Source organism: Thamnophis elegans, chromosome 3 (assembly GCF_009769535.1).
Source record: "Thamnophis elegans isolate rThaEle1 chromosome 3, rThaEle1.pri, whole genome shotgun sequence".
Taxonomy (NCBI): Eukaryota; Metazoa; Chordata; class Lepidosauria; order Squamata; family Colubridae; genus Thamnophis; species Thamnophis elegans.
The window spans coordinates 43,475,451-43,496,270 of NC_045543.1; the positions used below are offsets into that span (position 1 = coordinate 43,475,451).

The 20,820-nt window shown below is 39.8% G+C and overlaps 1 protein-coding gene across 1 annotated transcript; it reads right to left on the reverse strand.

Moving 5' to 3' along the window:
- Nucleotides 1-8,839: 8,839 nt before the first annotated feature.
- Nucleotides 8,840-20,517, reverse strand: LOC116505608 (anionic trypsin-like). Its single transcript, XM_032212943.1, has 5 exons — nt 20,478-20,517; nt 14,002-14,164; nt 11,999-12,252; nt 10,850-10,986; nt 8,840-9,072 (listed from the first exon to the last, which is right to left on the reverse strand). The coding sequence occupies exons 1-5, from the start codon at nt 20,515-20,517 to the stop codon at nt 8,923-8,925; spliced, it is 744 nt and encodes a 247-aa protein (XP_032068834.1). The 3' UTR covers nt 8,840-8,922.
- Nucleotides 20,518-20,820: the final 303 nt, after the last annotated feature.

Here is a 20,820-nt window from a genome sequence, read left to right on the forward strand (position 1 = left end):
AAGGGGGGCAGCGGGGGTGCTAAGAGGCAAGGAAGATGGCAGAGGAGTGCTGGAGGTGGCCCCCTCACAGGGCGCAAGACTCTACTTGGAATGACAGGGCCATAGAAGGGGATATTGTGTGTGTGTAAATAAAAAGCCCCAGAAAGGCCATCCAGTGAGAGCCTCATACCAGCAATAGGGAAGAAAACGGAGAAAGGCACACCTAGTGCATTTAAAAGCAAAGCAGAGAAGACAACTCGTTTCTTTCCCAAGGCTCCTTCTCCCCGCTTGGGAGCTCCTCTCGAAATCCTTACTCACAAAGCAAGGGCTTTGCCTGGCTATGCCATTTTGTGCCCCTCCTCCCTGATTTATTATTTTTTAAAAACCCGGATTGAAAAAAGCGATCCAGGGTCGCTGTAGGAGCCGAGCTTCTTCAGCGAGTTGAGGCACCAAAGCCCAAACATATCGGCCTCCCACCTGCTTTGCAGCCCGGAAGTGGGAGAGCGGAGAGGCAGATTCCTAAGCCCAGGAGGGAGGGAGAGAGAGTGGGGGAGAGTCCTGGAGGGCTGCTGAATCTTTTTGCAAGAGGAGGCAGGAGGGGGCTGCCTCTCTTTCTCTGCCGGCCTGTGCTGAAGCAGCAGCCCTTGACAACCGGCAGCGCAGATGGAAGGCGCCACCTATCCCGCCATTAGAGCCTCTGTTTCTCCTCCACCCACCAGCCCACCTCGGCCCACCGCATGTCAAGCTTGCTTCGGCCAAGGCGCCGCCAGTTTCATTAAGCACAGAGCAGGCCAGAGGTGAGGCGGAGCAGGTTTTGAGGGAATGCGAGCATGGAAAGGATGCTGCAGGGAGACCTAGTGATGCAACGGCAGAGGCCTTCCTGCATGGCGACAGAGCTTTATTCTCTCCAAAGCTACATCTTCCCTCCCTGCGCCCTACCTCCCCCAAAACCTCTGGCCCAGATTTTTCTGCCGCTGCCCTTCCTGCCACCGGTGCTTGGGCTGCTCCTTAGCCCCAGAGAGGAGAGTGCCCTGCCAATCATAAATACAGAAGGGAAGCTGAGGAGGCAGGTGGGAAATACATGAGGGGGGGAAGGAATAGGTTGTACCCGCAAGGGAGATTTGCGTGACAGTAAATGGAATGGTTTCATTGGAAGTCGGGAAGAAATGGGCCATTTCAATATTTAAGGTTTAAATCTAGAAATCAGGGGTTCTAGTTTTGGGTACCACAAGTTCCCCCTTTGGTTTATGACAAAGAGAGGATCAGAGTCTTGAACTCTTCTCTGCCTTAACCAGGTTTTAAAAATGGGGATCCTCCGGGTCCCACATCCTGGAGTTCTGCCTACAGTTTGGGAAATAGCTGATTGCCACTTCCTTTGAAAAGACATTTTTTTCTGGTATCACTTCATCAAGTGATTAAGAATTTACTGAACAGTGAAACAGTTACTAAATTTTACTGAGTTTACTAAGTTACTAGTTACTAAGGTTCTTGATAAATGACTATCAGACTTTGTAAACCTAGTATCACTGGATCATATTCAACAATTTTGTTGAATTAACATTAACTAAAAAGGTTTTTAAATTGGATTTTGAATAAAGGTAGGTAGGTAAGTAGGTAGGTAGGTAGGTAGGTAGGCAGGCAGGCAGACAGACAGACAGACAGACAGACAGACATCTTGACTTCTTTTGTCTTCCTTCTGCAGATCCACAGGAGAGAAGAGACAGATGCAAATTTTGACTCCAAGTTTCCATGTGAAGATTCTATTGATTCTTTCAATGTCTTTTTTGTCTTCCTTCATTCTGTCCTTCATAAGACAGTTCTTTCAGGGAGCTCCTGTAGCATTCTAGCACTGTGAAGCTAGAAGCACAGAAATAAACGGCAGCATCCTCAAAGCTCATTTGTTGATGTGCAATGAACAGTGTTTATAATGCATTTGTTGAATCATAAATCCTTGATCTTCAAATTCATCTTCAATACTGGGTCTTGATGCTCCCTTACCTATGTAACCAATCAGTTCCAGCTGTTGCTTTGCTGCTGTTTGCCGATACCAATACATCCAGTTGTGATCTGAGTTGTTCTGGTAGCAACTCATTTCAATCTTGTCCCCAAGCTGCCCTGATATCCAGACTGGTTTCTGCGTGAGCAGTACCTGCTCTGCTCTGATGCAGAGTAATAAGAAGGAGAAATAGAGAAGAAGAAAATAAGGAAGGCTGAAGGTGTTGGTAAATTATACTCCATAACATCATAGCAACAGCTGCTCAAAATGCAAGAAAATACAGATATTTCTTGAATGCTCCTTTTTGTGATGCAGTGTTCCTGGTTCAGTTTCTTCCTTGCAGAAACTGCCAAACCAATTTTATCAAAATAAAATGTGTGGAAAAAAGTCTTTCTCCAGCCACTTTTAGACTGTTATCTCCAAACTTAGAATGTTATACTACCTCCCTTGCTAACTGCCTTTCTCTTATATAGAAAAATGAAAAACTATAAAAGAAACAGGTGTCAGTGAAACATCATTCAATCTGTACAAAATATCTTGTTAAAGTGATGAAGGAAACCCAGAAGCATTTCTGTCAGGCGGTTCATACTTCCTAAAACCCACCCTTTACAAAGTGCTGATAATAGTCCACGTTTCCTCTTTAGATAGGTCCTGGAAATGTTCATAAATGAACTCTTGCACTTGGTTTTATTTGCCTCTTAGAAAATACAGTTTGTAATATGGAAGGTTAGATAAAAATTCATGGTTTGCATTTGTCAATTATAAAGCTTACATGCAGGCATCATGTGCAAGCTGAATTTGCATGCATGAAGAGGCCAGGAAAGATCAGAACTCAGCGGATGAACTGAGGCTGCCACATTTTGTACTGGATTGCTGGTTTCTGACTTAAATCATAGAGGTGAAAGACTGCATCTAGTGATGGAATCTATCATCTATCATCTATCTATCTATCTATCTATCTATCTATCTATCTATCTATCTATCTATCTATCTATCTATCTATCTGACCATCTTGCTGTTAAGCAAGTCAGGGACCTTTTGAATTGTTTATTGAATCTCTCTGTTGCTCGGAAATAACAGTTGCTTTTAGAGAATAATCAATCATATGCAGTCTGGGTTTGAATTCAAAGTATCCTCTTTGTGTGTGAACATTCTTGAAAGTGGAAATCTCACATAATTACTGAAGCAGGTTTTATAACTGCAACAGAAAGGATATACTGCATACTTAAGGAAATATATAATAGGAATAAGAAAAGCCCAGCATCTAGCTAACTCCATCATACCAAGGGGGGAAACCGAAGGGCACATATACTGTGCACTATAGCAGAAGGAAATCAACTTGACAAAATTTTAGATAAAGAGGAGGCAGCCTAATAGGCAAAGAGAGCATCCAAAGGAAATCAAAATTCTCTATCTACACCCCTTTGTCCCCTTGTAGTTAATAGTAAGTCATGAGGTGCTGTAGAGTCTTTGATATTGGCTTCACACTTCCAACTATTTAAAACATTGGTTAACAGATCATCTGAAAATGAATCCACTTTGGCAAAGGGATCTCCCAAATTCTGATTTAAGGGAATTGTTTTAGAAGATATTCCTGTGCATCGTGTACAAAAGCTTGTAAACCTGTGGCTGGACAAAGCTGAACTGGACTGGATTTGACCCAATGGCAATGCAGTAATGCCACAGGATCCAATCTGGGTCAGTCACCGGGACCAGAAGTTTTGTCTTCTGAGCTTTTGGACTCATGCTAGAGCCCATCATCAGGGAGTTTCTCTCTAGCACAGTGTATGCTGTTCTATGTGTGGTATTTATGTGGTGCCTATTGTATGTGGTTTTTGACAACAGGTCAACAACTAAAGATGTTGACACATAAATACTACATACAGAACAGCACACACTCTGCTAGAGAGAAGTTCCCTGAAGAAAGGCTACAGCACAAGTCCAAAAGCTTGGAAGACAAAAACTCTGGTCCCAGTAACTGACCCAGATTGGATCCTGCAACATTATCCTGGGTCATGTATATTCACCTTCATGCATGATAGTATATTTCTTCTGAGACTGGTGAGATAGAGGGCAGAATCACGTAAACCAAGTTGAATTATACCCTCTTTCTTATAATGAAAGGACACTTCATTTGTGCAGTGGATGTATTTACTGTCCGAGTTAATTGAAGACTAATTTCTTAAAATAAATAGTGAAGACATTAGGTCTGCCAGGAATTATATGCTGGCTAACATAATGGAGAGGGCATGACTTTAAATCATGAAGAAAATGGGGTAGCATGTGGTATCCTAGAAAAGGGCACTTTTGCAAGAGTGATAGATGCTTATCCTGTTGCTTGCAGCTCCAAAAATTATAATAAAAGGGAGAGGGAAGGCTGAAGTTGAAAACGTTTTGGAAATAAAATTAATCCTTAGGGTTAGCAAGCAAACAAATCTCAGCAAAGGACTGGCTAATTCTGATCCTTATCACCTCTATTGCTCTAATTTCTTTTTTGTGTTAAGAACAAATAAATTTTAAAAAGTTAATTTCAAGAATACCAAATGGAGGGTTGGTGGGAAGAAAGAGACCCACAAAAGAAATACAGAAAATATTTCTTTGATCTTGGCAGGTTCGATGCAAATAGATGGTTTGAATGGGATTCAAATTATGCTGGGATCAAAACCACATTGGTCAAAGCAGCTTTTGGGAGAAATCTGACCCTTTTTCTCCTAACATCATCAGACCTCTCACTCTGTCTCTTCTGGTAAATTCATTTTCCATTATGAATTTTTGTTTATGCTCCAGCAAGTTATATGCCCAAGAACTGTAGAAAGATATTGATCATTTAAGAGTAGCACAAAAGTCAGCAAGAGCAGATCAGCAGGCTCTGGACTGTTTAAGCACATACATCCAGTACAAAGCACAATAAGGTCACTTTCCCCTTGTACTAACCCTATAATTTTAAGTCAATAGATGTCATTTTTTTTTCATGCAATGGCTTTCTTTGGAACTAGATAACTGTTGTCCTCCCCACTAAAATGCTATACTCTTTCTCCAATATTACAATAAACTTCATCATTAGAGGTGCTAAACTAATCTGCAATGCATATGTGACTGTGATTGATCCCACAGGATAGGATGTGATCTAAGCAGGGTAACGTGATTTTGATGTGGATGGAGACCACCAGGGAATCCAATGACCCTAGGTTAGATTGGGAAGTAAGGAAACATCCAAGGCAATATAGCTAAGAAACTACAGGGATGTAATCATGAAATCAACAAGGAACAAGCATAACATGTAGGAGATTTGACTTTGTACAAAATAAATAAATTTCTTTTACACCGTTGAAGGATTATATAGTGCCATCTGCTGGCTATAGTGAGTCTTTAAACAGCTTTGGCGTGAGGAATATGATTTAGATCAGTGTTTCTCAACCTTAGTCACTTTGAGTTATGTGGACTTCAATTCTCAGAATTCCCCATGCATGTGTTGATTTCAACTCCCATAATTTCCCATGCTGGCTGGGTGTGGAAAACAGAGCCTATTGTTTTTACAGAAACTACAGAAGACATGCTAGCCTGTGAAGAAACTACTTTGTATGTATTTCTAATCTCATGAGCTAGGCAGAAGCCTGAGAATTATATGTAGGAAGGCCTCTGCTATGCTAGAAACCCATCTTAACCAGAATTTGCTGATATGATAGTTACTTCAGAAACAACCCCTAGGAACTAGAACCATAAAAGGTAATTTATAAATAAGGGCAGGGAGCAATAGAATTAGAGTAGTGGGAGATGTAATCAGGGGCGGAGATAATGTATTATTCACTTTAGACGCTTCAGATAGGTTGTGACAGCATGAGTACTAAGCCAATGAGGAAAAGGTGGGAGGTAAATTTGTAATGGCAATAGGGAATATAAGGAAAACAGATTGATGATTTAAGGCATGTTCACTGTACCTGCGTGTGCGTGGTGGTACACCCTCTTTGCAAAGTAAATAAAATTACCATTGTTTTCTCTTGAGAGTTTTGGCTGGTGTTTGTTTATTTCAAAACTAGACAATAAATCCCACATTGGGGAAATCTGGAAACTGAAATCCATAGATCTTAAAGTACTTTAGCTGAAACTGAGAAACACTGGTTTAGATCTAATAAAACTTTTAACAAAATATGAAAATACCCAGTTTTCTAGCTGTTTTGCATTATTCAACTAATAATAAGTATCTGATTATTGACCTTGTTTGTTTTGCAGTATTTTGTACAACCCAAAGGACTCAGCCAAGGGAGTCTGTGGTGGTTTATTCTTGAATAAAAACAAGGTGATCTCTGCTGTAAGGCTCACACTCTACAAAGAGACAACATAGCAGGGTGACAAAAGAATAGGCAGAATGGTTAAGGAACATGGGTAGAAACTTGAAGATCATGAGTTCTAGTCCTGCCTTAGAGACAAAGCCAGCTGGGTGATCTTGGGCAAGCCACTTTTTCTGAGCCCCAGGAAGGTGGCAATGGCAGACCCATCCTGTGGATTTCCTTTTGATCTGGTCAGCTACTCTTTAGCTATACCTATTCCCATGACAATTAAAACCGGCAATCCCAGGGGTAGAATTGGGAGAGACCCGAATTCATGGGAAAGAGCAAAAGGAGTAGAGATGGAAGGGGCTCAGATGCCTATTACTGCTTTTCTTCATCACTGCAGGGGTGTAATGCTAGTTTGCCTCCTCATGATGCATCCTGGATAGCACAGTAGTGTGAACCAAGCGACTAGCAACAACTGGCAGCCAGACAACATTAAAGAATTGGCAGTTAACGACTGTTGGCAGACAGATATCTTTGTAGAACTTCTGGCTCTCTAAATACATGGCAATGGATAAACAAAACAGGCCTAACAGGACATATCGAGGCTGGTTTCTAGTGAGGCTTAAAAACCACAGCTGTGTACATTGACCTTACTACGGCTTATGATACCATGTGGAAGAAATGGGGTCTTGTCTCTATTCCTCAGTGTGACTGTGGTGCCCCTTAATGAAATATTTACTACATGTGTCTGAATGTCCACCAAGAGCTTATACCAGCCCAATGTTTGATTTTTTTCAACATAGACCACCCTGTCTTTGCATGGCTGGGTGGACTGGACATCAACATTTGAACAACTATAAGTCCATGTATTTGCCATACATGCCATAATTAAATGAATTCATCACTGCAGTGATGATATCCTTGAACAGCAAGTAGGGACCTAATCCAGTTAAGAAAAGCAGAGGTGTGTTAAAATGGTCTACACCTAGAAATGGCCCTTCTTACACCAAAATGCCAAGAATTTAACAGCACATTCATTCAGAAGCAAGTTGATGCTCTTGCAATATGCTTACTGTAATAGTAATGTGCAGAACCACATTAGTGAATTAAAACTTTTACATGAATGTCAGTATATGATTCCATTCTAAATAATTATGGCATATATTGGTGTGAATGAAATATGAATGCTTGGAGGAGAGGAGGAGAGGAAGCCCACTTAAGGCAGGCCACAAAGGCAGAAAAGTTTGCTCAGGAGGGTTTCTACACATGCACCACTTGAAAAAGCACCAGAAAACTTGAAAGATTTGAATATTCAAAAGAAGACACAGTTCTCACAGCAACAGAAGACCTTTCATACAACTGACGGTACCCATTAAATTGAATTGGATGAGGCAGTAGCCTGCCTGTAGAAAAGCACAAAACTACTTGAAGCTAGTTGATGCACCTATTGAGGGCTTTGTAAAATGGGAACAACCTAGCATTTGGTCATTAAATGAATGGTTGTAGGTAGAGGATTACCTGTAATTCATTTGGGTTTTCTGCAATGGTATTTCTCTATCCTCCATCAACCCATTTTAATGCATTAAAATGCCAAGGGCCTCCCTGGAGTATTTCCTGTATCCCTGGAGTATCTCCCTGGAGTATCTCCCGTCAATTTCCTATTCCACATGTATTTGTTTTAATGTTTTTACCCCATATGTTCCTCATAGTCTCTCTCTTTTTACATCTTTTATCAACCACTTGAATAACATTTTCCAGAATCCTGGATGGATTTATACTCAGAAGCTTTCTGGTTTTGCACATTGTATTTAAGAAAAATATGCACACTTTCTTCATTTATTATTTGAAGGACTTTATCAGACCTGTCCCAGTCACTGTTAGGGAAGTAATACTCTCAGTGTATGTGTGAAGAAAAGTGAAAAGGCACTTTTACTAAGGAATGCTGATTGTAGCAGAGTCAAGCAGAATCTAACTCAATCAGCATGCTGCCCCCCTCCCCACATGCACCGCACTGTTCGCCTCCAAGCTGAGCTTGGTATTTCCTCTGGGGGGCGGGGCAGGCTGTTTTCTCCCTCCCCAGGCTCTGAAGCCTGGAGACAGCGAAAAACAGGCCCAAGAGCCTATTGGAAGTTCGGAAACAATCCGTTTCTGGCTTCCGGAAGGCCTCCATGGGGGCCGGGGGAGACTGTTTCTGCTCTCCCCAGGCTTCAGGAAAGCCTTTGGAGCCTGGGATGGGTGAAAAACAGGCCCAATGGGCCTACCGGAAGGCCAAAAATCAGGTGGCTCGCTTGCGGATGCACACTGGAGCTGACAGCTTGTGTGCCAGCAGATATGGCTCTGCGTGCCACCTGTAGCATATATGCCATAGTTTTGCCATCATGGCTTTAGAGTGTAGAAATGTCGCTCTGCAAAAGTGATGGGAAATTCATGTTATTCTTACTTGGATATGGCCATCACATGCCGGCAATACTTTTTACAAGAGAGCTTGAAATAACTGGAACATTGAAAGACACCAGAATTCAAGAGCTCTGGATTATAACTACAGTCTTCAATCTATACAACCCTGCTACTAAAATAAAACACCAAATAGTTTTGGAAATCAGCCTCTATTTATTCCCTATTCTATTAAGAGGAAGCACATGAAAAGGTTGGAATAAGAGGAAAGTGGCTGCTTCAGTTAGCAGCAATGGTCTCATGGATCCAGTCAATGTATTTGCAGACTTTGGTGTAAACTCCAGGATAGCCGGGCAGGGCACAACCTATTCCCCAAGAGACAATGCCCTGGAGGAACCCATCACAAGCCACTGGACCGCCAGAATCCCCCTGCAAGACCAAAAAGAGAGAGAGAAGGGTTTAGGAAAGTGCTGAGGTAGTTTCTCCATGAATCTCCATAAATACAATGATTGTATTCATATAATTAGTTTTCTATTCTTCAGTGACCCTCATGTATTACTAAGCAAAATCTCCTCTTGTCATGTGTGATAATACATTCTTCTCAAACTGCTGTAGGAAGAGTTCTGGAGCTGTAAAGGGGATGGCTGAGGATTTGTACTTTCAGTCTTGCAAAGTTCTGTTCATATAACTTTACAATAAAGTAGAATTAGATCATGAAGTAGTGTTTTCTGTCCGGTCTACCTGGGAAAGCCGACAGGTACTGAGAGTAGCAGAAAAGCCAGTTTGGTGTAGCAGTTGAAGGCATAGGACTAAATAGTGAGAAAACCTGATTTATAGTCCTACTTCAGAATCACTATAAACCACTTATTTTCTTTCAGTCCCAGATTGGGACGCTTTTAAATGTGGTGGCCAGCATGCATGGGCAGCTCAACTCACATGAGCGACTGGCTGGCTGGACTGCAGGTTGAGATATGTGTGCATCAGACATGGGTTGCTCCCGGTTCGGCCTGGTTTGGCCAAACGGGTAGTGGAATTGTAGTCTGGGTCGCAGAACCGGCAGTGCCCAGGCTCACCATGCCCCCGATCCAGTTCCCCGATCTCTTAGGCCATTGCTGGTATGTTTCTGCGCACGCACAGAACAATATTTAGTCAATGTGTAGCCAGTGTGCATGCGAGCCAAGCAAGCAGCACATGCACAAAACAGCACGTACAGCAAACCGATACCAACCGGTATAGGAACCCATTCCTGGTATCCATGTGTGTGCACACTAGCCTGCCACTCATGCAAGTTGAGTTGTACACACATGCATGCTGGCCTGCCTCTCACGCAGCCTGATTCTGAATAGGCCATGACCCAGTAGTGGGCTGCGGCCAGAAATTGGGGACCCCTGCAATAGATATCCATAAAATATGTAACCGCATACAGCCTCAGGCTGTTAAGGAAAGCACATCAAATAGCTGGCCAAAATATTCTGTGATTGGAGGAAAATTCTTCAAAGTAAGTCTTGCAAACCTTTTTTCAAATATACACAACTTTTAAACCATCCATACCTGTCTCCAGTTCAAATAGAAATACAACAAAGATGCTTGTATTCCCCAAACCAAGACCACTTTTAGACCACTATGCCTCATTACAAATAGCTGCAAAACACACTAAATCAATGAAGATGTCCTATGACATCTCACATTTCTCTGTACCATACTGGTCAGAATATATGTATATCTGTTATGGCATAATTGTGGCATTTGTAAACCACCCAAATTACTTAGGTGAGATGGACAGTCCAGAAATATAATAAATAGATACATAAAAACTTTTTCTTTCGCAATATGATTCCCCTCAATTCCTCATAGGAAAAATTTATGAATAGGAAGATCTAATATAATATGGTAAACTGGACCATTTGGCTTCCAACATAATGGGATAGTATAAAACTCGGCTCCTGAACAAATGGGAAATGGTTCTAGCTATGAGATGCAAATGTCACCTTCAAACACAGCTTGTTTTCTGATTCTTAGCACTTATTTTTCTCTAAAGAAAAAAGACAGTGGGTGAGAATGCCAATCAAGTATGGGTAACTGTGAAGATCAAACTATTTGCACATATTATATATTATATCTTATAGCTGGGTGGCTGTTTTCAAACAAAAACAGGTGGATTGAGTATGTCTGTTTTTACAGATGGTCAGAAGGCAGGTGTCCTCACCTGACAAGAATCTTTGCCACCCTCTAGATATCCAACACAGACCATGTTTTCACTAATTTGTCCTGGGTAAGCAGCTTTGCATTCCTCATCACTTAGGATTGGAGCCTGCAGGCACTGCAGGTAATCAGGGTAGTTTACTAGATGGAAACAAAAAGGAAAAAATAAGGAAGGTAAGAAGTGAGCAATAGTTCATGAAAATATTTGCCGTATATTAACATTTGTAGTCTTAAAAGATGCCACTTGACTCTTTCTGATTAAAAGAATAGCAGCAATCCTGGTATTCTAGACCAGTTAAAGCAACTAGATTGCTATATGATTTTATGGAATATGATGTCTGAGATGAAGTGTCCAATTCAATATATCAAAAATGTCTGAAAATTCCAATAATAAAAGAAAAGGTGGAATTTGATGCACATTCATCTTCAGTGCTCTAGAACCATCCAAACCAGCATTTATATGCTTAAATTGGTTCAAGACTTTGTCCAATATTTTTTTTAAAAGTTAGGGCTTAAAATTGGAATTTTAAAATAAAGACCAGTTGTCAATGAGCACATCTATCCCTGTGAATATTAAAAGTATGTGGTGATTCAACAGTGATTGGGAAAACATTTCTAGATTTAGAAAGTGTTGTTTGCAGAAAACAAATGCTAGGAATTACAGTTCTTCAGTTATTAACAGATTAACAGAGTTGGAAAGGAGTTTATAGGTCATCTAGTCAACCCCCTGCTCAAGCAGGAGACCCTACACTATTTCTGACAAATGGCTGTCCAATCTCTTCTTGAAAGTCTCAAGTGATGAAGCTCCCACAACTTCCGAGGACAAGCTGTTATTGGTTGATTGTTCTCATTGTCAGAAAGCTCCTCCTTGTTTCTAGATTGAATTTCTCCTTGGTCAGTTTCTATCCATTATTCCTTGTCTGGCCTCCAGATGCTTTGGAAAATAGTTTGACCCCCTCCTCTCTGTGGCAGCCCCTCAAATATTGGAACACTGCTATCATGTCTCCCCTGGTCCTTCTCTTCACTAGACTAGCCATGCCCAGTACCTGTAATCATTCTTCATATGTTTTAGTCTCCAGTCCCCTAATCATCCTGGTTGCTCTCCTTATGTACCTGAGAGTCAGAGAGTTAGGCAATTCTTGTCAATACTCACCACCATCACTGAGAGTGTTACCCCATCCTGAGACAAGGCAGTAGGTACCAACAGCTGGACATCCATAGCCGAGGTGGATGGGTGCGACACTTCTGGAAAATTCAGGTGATTTTTCCAATTTGATGAGCATGATGTCATGATCCAAGAGCCAAGAGTTGTAGTTTGGATGGACAATTATTTTTTCAGCCTTGATAATCTGTTCATCTCCTTCTGGGTTCCTAATATTGTATGCTCCCAGTTTCACACTGAGTGGGCTATAAAATCAATAATGCAAATTCTATATTGGTTGCACTGTGCAGAGTTTAATATCAAGCTTAGCAACAGTTGTATTCTTCATATCACAGAAGAAGTCAATGATTTCTTTAGCAAGAGTTCAGATTTGAAATGGAAACTTTCCCATTGTTCAAAATCAATATCAATTAGGGATGTATCTGCCAGAGTTAGGGACACTCTACTTTCATTTTATTCCACAAATGCTGGCATCAGACAATCTTGGCTTATCTTTGCTTACCTTTGCATATCCTAATGAAATTCTAAACAAATTATGTTTAAAAAAATCCCACATGAAGAAAATACCTGTGTTAAAGCCATATTTAAAGCAAAGAAATCTATCTTTAAAAATGTGGTGAGGCATTTTGTTTAACAGTTATTTAATTTAATGAAAGCTGCATATTGTGAGCAGTAGTACTCAGATCTTCACAAGCCACAACTTGATACCAGATCAGTTTGATACCAAGACAAGGACATTCCCGCCCAGAAGAGTTAATCTTCTAGTTCACTGCATCATATTGGTGGAAGAAAGAGATGCAAGAATTTGAACCCCACTATCAATAAATCTTGTATTTGACTCATAGCAATCACTGCTACTTTTTTTCTAATGGTTTCATAAGCTTTTCCTTAAAAAAAACCCAACACATGAGCTTTCACAATCCTTGAAACATCTTGTCTAGCTAGTCAAGAAAAGTCAAACACACATTAAGTTCCCAAGTATTGCAAATAAAAGGTGCTGGAACATTATCCAGGATACAATATTGCCTTTGCAATGTAGACAATAAAGTGAGTACATTTTTTGTTGTTTTTCAAATTCATGATGACAGGAAAAGTAGATTTTTAAAACTTGTAAACAACTACAATATAAGGTTTAAAAAAAAATTCCCGTAATACTAAGTAATTATTAATAAGTAAGATTCAAAGTAAGAATCTCAGGCTTTAAAGTTAGACTTAGTCTTTGCTCTAAGACTGAAGCACAGGTCTAACTTTAAAAACCTAAGATGCCCATTTGGAAACAACTACTTGTTTTTAACGTTCTACCAAACATTACTATACAGTACTTAGGCCCCAGAGCACTCTTAAGGTACGACAAAACAGAAAAATATTTCTTTGATAGATAGTGGAAAGCTTCAGAATGTTACTAGCTTGTTATAATTCTAGGATCTGACATTGCCTCCTTGTCTTAACCAAAGAATACTTCCTGCTTGCTCCATTTTAATCCTGTTCACTGTCTTTGAAATATCTGAACAGGACTGTGCTATCACAATCTACTATGCAGACATGCATGTGGCCATCTGGTAAAAAAAATGTGCTTTTTGAATTAATAGTCCTGAAATGTGACTTTCAGATAATGAATAAGATTAGCAAACTGATGTAAGAAATAGAAGGAAACTCGTCTCCAGAAATGCTTTTTATGCAATCTTTTTATTACTTTTCCACTTAACTATCATTGATTCATTTAAGTTATTTATTTATTACCAGCTTAGTGTAGGCAGTTATCATAGGATAGATAGGCAGTTATTTTGATATCAGAAGTGAGGAATTTTATCTGCTTTAGCATTGTTTTAACAATGAAAACAACAGGCTGAAAAATAAATAAAAGGATCAAAACTGGGCAAGATTTTTTTCTATGCAAAGATGATTGATGTGTTATTAGCACATGTTTAGCTTTCCTAGCTTAAAGACATATTTTTAACCAGAAGTAGCTTTAATAAGAATATAAAAATACTCACCGTTTGAAGCAATGAGCGGCTGAAAGAACCCATTGGTCATGGATAGGGCCACCACAGAAATGGTAACCAACATTGAGTGAAACCTGATAAGGGACAGAATTTCTCTGACAGGTAAATCCTCCAACAATCTTGTCATCATCATCCTCATTCAAAGGGGCAGCAACTAATAAGAAAAGGAACATCAACATGTAGAGCTAGCAAGCCAAATAGAGTACATGTCTGAAGGCACAGGAGCCAGTTATAGAGGGAAAGCGCACATATGTTTTTCTACATATCATAGCAGTTTGTACAGGTAGTCCTCAACTTTCAACCACAACCGAGCCCAAAATTTCCGTTGCTAAGCAAAACAGTTGCTAAGTAAAATTTGTTCCATTTTACAACCTTTCTTGTCATAGTTGTTAAGTGAATTGCTGCAGTGGTAGTATGGTGGTTAGAATGCAGTACTGCAGGCTATTTCTGCTGACTTCCCGCTGCCAGCAGTTCGAATCTCACCAGCTCAAGGTTGATTCAGCCTTCCAGCCTTCCAAGGTTGGTAAAATGAAGACCCAAATTGTTGGGGAAAATATGCTGACTCTGTAAAGCCACTTAGAGAGTGCTGTAAAGCACTGGGAAGCAGTATATAAGTCTAAGTGCTATTGCTATTTATTAAGTTAGTAACATATTTGTTAAGTGAATCTAGCTTCTCCATTGATTTTGCTTGTCAGAAGGTTGCAAAAGCTGATCACATGACTCCAGGACACAGCAATCGTCATGAAAACATGCCAAATGCCAAGAGTCCAAATACTGATCATGTGACCTTGGGGATGTTGCAATGGTCATAAGTGTGAAAACAGTCATTTCTTTTCAATGTTGTAACTTTGAAGGTCACAAAACAAATGGTTGTATTGCAGCTGCAGAATTTCTATTTCACTTATTTATTAATTTTTATAGTAGCCACTCCCAACCTCCTTGATGGCATGGAAGAAAACAATAGCAGAAAAGAGGCATCTTACAAAATAACTAAACCTGACATATAAAAGCAACATTAAAGCATAAGTAATATTATTGGCAATAATCAACACCAAGTATCAAATGCCTGTTTAAAAATAAGTGATTTCCCAGAGGCCCCTAATGGAACGATCAAGCACATCTCTGGAGATATCTTTTTCCCTAATTTGGGGGCACTATGCAGAAGGCCTGTCTTGCTTCTTACAAAGGCCAGACTTCAAACTGACAACCCAAAATGCAGGTAGTTCTCAATGTTGACCACAATTGAGCTCCAAATTTTTGTTGCTTAGCAAAACGTTTGTTAAGTGAATTTTGCCCCATTTTACCACCTTTCTTGCCACAGTTGTTTAGTGAATCACATTTATATTTTATCATCTCTCTCTAAAATTACAACATATTTTCCTTCTTTTCATCATCTAAACTTTGTAATCCTCAAACCTTTCTATACAACAAGTTCATTTTTTTTTTCTTTTCAGCAAAAAGTCCATTTCAATTACTAATAGATGTAGTTATTGTACCTCAACTCCCAGCTGCTCAAATAACAAGTCAACCACAATAATATTTACTTCCTAGGGGTCTTCTCACATGGAGCAACTGGCCAGAGTAAAAGTGGACAATCATGTGGTTTCTCCTTGTCCAGAGAAGCTCCGTCAGACAGAATTGGTCATCTGATCTCTGGTCACTACCCCAATGGCATTTCTGCTTCTTCAGGGTATCTTAGTCCACCATGAAGCTCTTCCAAAAGCTCCCATCTTGATTTTGATCCCCCTTGCAGACAACTCTGTGTCTACTGGTAATCCTCAAGATACTAATGGAGACTACTACTACAGTTGCATGTCACAATAGCCATTAAGCAGAATGGCGTCACTTAAAGTATTGAAGCGGGCAAGAGATGATGGACAGATGATTTCTCCTTTTTGTTGTTGTTTTGATTTGCTTTTCTCCTCCTCTCTCTTTCCTTCCTTTTATTTTTTTAGGTAATTGACATGACTAGAAGTTAGGTAGGATGGAAATAAAATTCTTTTTACTGTACCAGTAAAATTAGAGAAAAACTTTTTCATGGAACTAAATAAAAATTTTAAATTTTATTTCCCTGGGAAAAAAGCTAAGATAAAATTAAAATTACTACAGGATTGTAGAATCAAAGGATGATTCAGCCTCCCAGATTGGGAGCTTTACTACCAGGCAGCAGCGGTAACATGGCTCAGAGAATGGATAATACTCCAAAATAAAAGAATATTGACGATAGAGGGCTATGATTTACAGCTGGGCTGACATGCTTTTATCTTGGAGGGAAAGAGTAAAGCCCATAAATATTTCCAGAGACACCAGGTAAGAGGGGCCTTATTAGAAATGGATGAAAATCAAAAGAAATTTCTACACAAAAATTCCCAGATGGATATCAGCCATGAAAGCAATGATCTACCCCAATGCAATAGATTTGAACAGGATATTGTCATATAAGGAGTTATTGGATGGGCAAGGAAAACTTAAAACAAATCAGGAGTTAAAATTAAAATCTACAGATTCAAACAAGATACAAAAAGGATTTAGAACAGTACGGATTTCAAAATGAACAACAAGAATTAGACAAAATACTAACAGGGAGAAGATAAAATGATTACAAAAACATACAACTGTCTCTTAAAATTCAAAATGGAGGAAGAAACCGTGAAGTAAACAATGATAATTTGGGCTAAAAACTTTGGGTACAATATTGAATTGGAGCTCTGGGAAAAATTATGGGGGGGAAATTATAAATTGACAATGTCGGCATCCTACAAGGAAAATAGCTACAAATGTTTTATTGGTGGCATTTACCCACGGCGAGATTGGCCAAAATGTTCCCAAATAGATCTCCAAACTGTTGGACATGTAACCACTAACAGAGGACCTTCTATCATATGTGGTGGACGTGTCCGAAAGCCAAAGAATTCTGGACAAAAATTCTAAAAAGGTTAGAAGAAATAATAAATTGACACGAACCCTGAGCTGTTTCTTCTAGGAATAATTTAAAAAATCTTAGTAAGGCTATCCAATATATAATGCTTCATTTAATCACTACTGCCAGAATCTCATTTTCCCAAAATTGGAAACAAGGAACCATTCCCTCAAATTCAGAAATCATAAAAAAAAGGTGCTAGAATGCTCGGAAATGGACAAACTAAGATAGAGAGGAAACAGAGTACTACAAGATATGGAATATATGTAGAAATGAGAAAGTATGAAACAAAGAGGAATATGTATAAGGTAATAGAATGGAAAATCCAAAATCAGAAAAAAGAAATACCGGTAACGGAAAGCTGTAAAAGTGTAATCGTGATTCTAATGTTTGGAAAATGTCAAATAAAAAACATTTAAAAAAAGAAATAAAATTCTTTTAATGAAGGGTGGCATGTTAGAATAAGAGAAAGAAATAAAAGAAAAGGGGAATAGTAGTGTATACAGTTTTATATAATAAGAGCAATAATAAGAGAAAATATGGAATAATTGAATAATGATAGACTGCAACTTAATATAATATATAATACTATTAGAAATATATGTTGGTTAAAGTAATAACCATGACTAATTCTATTAGTTTTATTTGTATTAGAATGTATGACACCCAGGTGCCACACTGTTCACGCATTGATATGTTTGTAAATAATTAAAAAACTTGGGGGGGGAGAACATCCTCATTTAATAATGACACCCCCCTCCTCCCCAACCTCTGATGCAGCTATCAAATGAATGTGCAGATAGTTAAGCAGAGCAGGGATATCTAATGGGAGGGGGAAGCCCTTGGAGACTAACACAGGCCCAGGTCAGTCTGCCCCAGGCTTCCCAAGGCCGCCACATCTCCCTGAGACACGCCTTGCTTCATTTTCTGCCCCTTGGGTCCCCATAAGCCTTTTCTCACTCCTAGTGGGTCCTCACAGGCCTTAGGCCCAATTCCCACCCTACCAGGCCAAACACCCTCCTCATCACTTAACTTTTGAAAACTCTGAGGCCTTCAAGAGCACTGAAACATCCGATCCCTTCATCACGCAGCCATTCTGAAGCAGCAGCAACAATATTACAGCTGCCAGAATGCAGTTTAGTAGCTGGAAACATGGCAGTCGCTTCCAGAATCATGCCATGCAGCCGAGGGATAAAGCAGAAACCATTCAGTTTCCAAAAAGTTATGCAGACAACATTATGAAGCAGAATGGGTCGCTTTTTCCCTCAGCCTCATGTTATGGGGCTATTCTGGAAGCACCACCATGTTTCCAGTGGCTAAATTGCATTCTGGTTTTGCCACTTTTGGGGAATTGCACCATGCAGCCAAGGGATAAACTGCTCTCTTTTGCTGCCTTACATGGTCTGCACAGCACTGCAGAAGCTTTCTGCAGCCTTCAGGAATTTTCTGCAGTGCTATGCAGACCTCGTTAAGGCAAACAAAAAGGAGCGTTTTGTCCCCTGGCTGCCTCTTTGTCCCATACACAAAATGGCAGTGTGCCCCAGAAACAAACATCTCAATTTGCTGCCTCAATGAAGTCTGCACAGCATTGCAGAAAGTTTTTGAAAGCTCACTTGTGGCCCAGGATGTGTGGCCTGACTTTCCATAATGTGAGGTCCAGATATCTTCAAAAGGCAAGTGTGTGAAGAGTGATGGACACCTAGGGAGTAGGCCAAAATGCTTTGGGGTCTTGGCGAAATAGGGGAGGAGGAGAGGTGAGGAAGTGCTGAGCATCTCTAAGGGGAAATGATCATGGGCTGCTATAGCAGCCATAACTTTGAAACAGGGTCTTATGTAGCTTTGGGGAGGGGGAATGTTCTGTCACAACTTCAACTGGACATTAAGTGACCATTTGTTTCTCAAAGATTACCTGAATGCATTTCAGTGGTGGGTTGCTAACCGATTTACTACCAGTTTGCTTGTGCTTGCGTATGTGCAGAAGCATCTGGGCAGGTGGGTGGAGCCTCCCCCGCCACCACTACCGGTTTGGCCAAACCAGGCCGAACCAGGAGCAACCTACCTCTGATGCATATGTACATCTGCAAAATATGATGTCAAAAGAAATCACACACAGCTAAATACTAACATACGCACATATAAAAACAGAATTTCAGAGAGAATAATTCTAAGAAAAAAACTAAGTCCCAAATATTCTAGCGTTCTATGCATTTTAATGTATTCTGTAAATGATACTTATATGCTAGCACCACTCATTGTTTAAAATTATACATTTTAGTTTATAGATCAGAAAGTATCTCTTTGGATTGGTTTAGATTTTAAAATGCCACCCAAGCCAGAAGTCGGGGGGGGGGGAGGGAGAATGACGAAGTGACTGTCTCATTGCTACAACACAAGCTTCACCCCTTTTGTATGTTCATTGATATGTACACAAATGTATACAAAATAAATGGAGTTTGCATCTTGAAGGCTTGACATTTGTGTCATCATTTGGATGAACCCATCAAGTCTTGTGACAGCCAGTTTGGATTGGTGGTTAATGCATCAGGCTAGAACTGGGAGACTGTGAGTCCCAGTCCTTCTTGGTCACAAAGCAATCTGAATGACCTTGAGCCAGTCATTCTCTCAGCCCTAAGAAGGAGGCAATGGCAAACCATTTCTCAAAATCTTGCCAATAAAATAAAAGGATTTATTCACCCAGTTGCCAGAAGTTAAGACTTATTTGAAGGCTTACACACAGGCACACACAGACAATGGATTCTGAAGATGCATCTGATCTTAACTGCATTCTCACAATGAAACTCCATTCCTACTTCAAATAAATGATAAGGCCCACTATATTTGCTAAAGGAAAGAGGGAATAAGATAGAAACATAAAAGCCATGAGAAAACTTGGACAGGCAAAACACATATAGAAACTCTACCCAATTTACACCAAAATCAAAATAAAACTTGATTTATTTTCAAGTAAATCTTAGGCATTAGAGACAGATTTGTACCTAAGTATAGCTACATAGATTGCCAGTAGATTTTACCCAAAGTATTAATTGTGATCATGTGATCCTGGGACAGTGTAACTGTCACAAATCCATGTGCCAAGCACTTAAATTTTGATCATATGACCATGGGGATGCGGCAACAATCATAAGTGTGAAAAATGTTTATAAGTAACTTTTTCAGTGCCATTGTTAACTTTGAACACTAAATGAATGGTTGTATCTTGAAGACTACCTGTAGCAAGCAAATCTAGGGTTCCCTCTTAAGTCAGACATCCAAGCAATTTAATTTAAAGTTAATCCAAAGGAATTTCACAATGACCGTTTTGTGTCACGAGGGAGATTTCTTTGCCTTTTTTGCTACAGAAAACCATTTCTTCATAAATCATAGTAGACACAATATAAGTTAGAAAAATGTACAAAAATAACAAAGAATTAGGGAAAAGTTTCATACCTTAGGTTTGAAACAGTACCTCTTTCATTCTCCTGTTTTGCTGCATATGTCCACCACAACATAAAGACAGTACAAAGTCAAATACACATTTTAAACTCACCTGCTGCTCCCAGGAAGGCAAAGATCCACAGCACTTTCATTTTGTATCTTGGTGTCACACAAATCTGAGTGGGACTTTCCAAAGGACTCTCTCCTCTTTATATCCTTCTTAAGGACTTTATCTCTTTAGTCCAAGGCCCCACCAGCTCCCCACTTCCCAGGATCTTGCACAAGCTCCATATGTTTTAAGGTGATAGCAGCTCCATATGTGTTTAAGGTGATAGCAGCTCCATATGTGTTTAAGGTGATAGCATTATTCCACGTGGCTTAACTCTAAAGGAAAGCACTTGTAGCAATGGCAAAGACAGGTAGGTGCTTCAATGCCATTCAGCTTGCATGCTAGG